At 40.6% G+C, this 1,398-nt stretch overlaps 1 protein-coding gene across 1 annotated transcript in view; it reads left to right on the top strand.

The window, feature by feature from the left end:
• Positions 1–294: 294 nt before the first annotated feature.
• The window catches only part of LOC106880145 (protein fem-1 homolog C), a 34,683-nt gene continuing 33,579 nt past the window's right edge, over positions 295–1,398 (top strand). Inside the window, exon 1 of the mRNA XM_014929980.2 lies at positions 295–1,295. Coding sequence (XP_014785466.1) covers positions 755–1,295 — 541 coding nt within the window. The 5' untranslated portion in view covers positions 295–754. The remainder of the gene's footprint in view (positions 1,296–1,398) is intronic.

Genomic DNA, 1,398 nt, shown 5'->3' with positions numbered 1-1,398 from the left:
ATGATCACGGCTAGAACGCCTCTCATTGTAAGTGTATACTCAATGTGCACTGATCTGGACTAAACAACGATTAGTACAACTGCAAAAAAACAAAAATCCCTAAAAAAAATAATATTATGTAAATATCTCGAGGTTTTCAGGTCTCAACATTCCAGTCGTTCAATTATAGTGTTTACAACCACAAACAAGCTCAATTAGCAGCAGCAGCAGCAGTATCGTCATCATCAGCATAATCATCATCAGCATAATCATCATCATTATCAGCAACAATAGTAGCAGCAACATAAGTAGCAACAACAGCAGCAGCAGCCTCCGTTTGGATCTCATCTAGCGGATGTAAACTGCACGCCATATTTATTTCGATTGTGGCTCCCCTCTTGTCATCCATTTATCCATCCTTATCGTCTTTCTGTATCGGCTGCTGCTCCCTACAATTTACCTGGTAATTCCTAAGGGACAGCCTGACATCGGGAGACTATAATTCTAATTCCTGAATGACACTGTCCTAGACATAGTAATCGATCCTCGATCGCCAGGCAAGCACCAACTCTGTTGTCACCACATCTAAAACACCGTTTGATTATTTCCAAGTTGGTCGTGTAGGAACTGAAATAAGAACCATTAATTTTTTTTTTTTTTCAGTACTCTTATTTCCTCTCAGCTGCTTAAGTTCAGCTTCACCATCACCCTCACCATATCTTCGATGAATACAAACACTCAATGACACCTGCTCAGAAATCTCGGGTCGGGAGGTATGGAGACCAAGAGTATCTATAACGCAGCCCGTGACGGGAGACTGTCCCGTCTAAAATCCCATTTGGATCCTAAGACTATGGAAGAAAGATGTAAACTTGTCAAGGCCAAAACAAATGGGGCTACTCCCTTGATCGTGGCCTGCCGTAATGGACACTTGGATGTCGTCAGATACCTAATTGGCGAATGCAATGCCGACATGGAACAAGTCGGTTCTGTTATTTTCGATGGGGAGACCATAGAAGGAGCTCCTCCTTTATGGTGTGCAGCGGCTGCTGGACACTTGGATATCGTTCAGTATCTCATACAGAAAGGTGCAGGAGTTAATCAAACAACTTTTACCAATTCCACACCTCTTCGTGCAGCTTGTTTCGATGGACATAGTGAAATTGTGAAATATCTTGTTGCCAATAAAGCCGATATAGAAATAGCTAATCGCCATGGCCATACCTGCCTCATGATCTCATGCTATAAGGGCCACAAAGATATTGCCGAATATTTACTGAAATTAGGAGCTGATGTTAACAGAAAAAGTTTGAAAGGTATGTTTGTTTTTTGTTTATTCGCATTGACTTCCTTCATGCTACCTACTAACTCACCTAGGTCATGATATATATATATATATATATATATATATATATATAT

The sequence above is a fragment of the Octopus bimaculoides genome, chromosome 6, assembly GCF_001194135.2.
Source record: "Octopus bimaculoides isolate UCB-OBI-ISO-001 chromosome 6, ASM119413v2, whole genome shotgun sequence".
Classification (NCBI taxonomy): Eukaryota; Metazoa; Mollusca; class Cephalopoda; order Octopoda; family Octopodidae; genus Octopus; species Octopus bimaculoides.
This window is presented reverse-complemented; position numbering and strand designations above follow the sequence as displayed.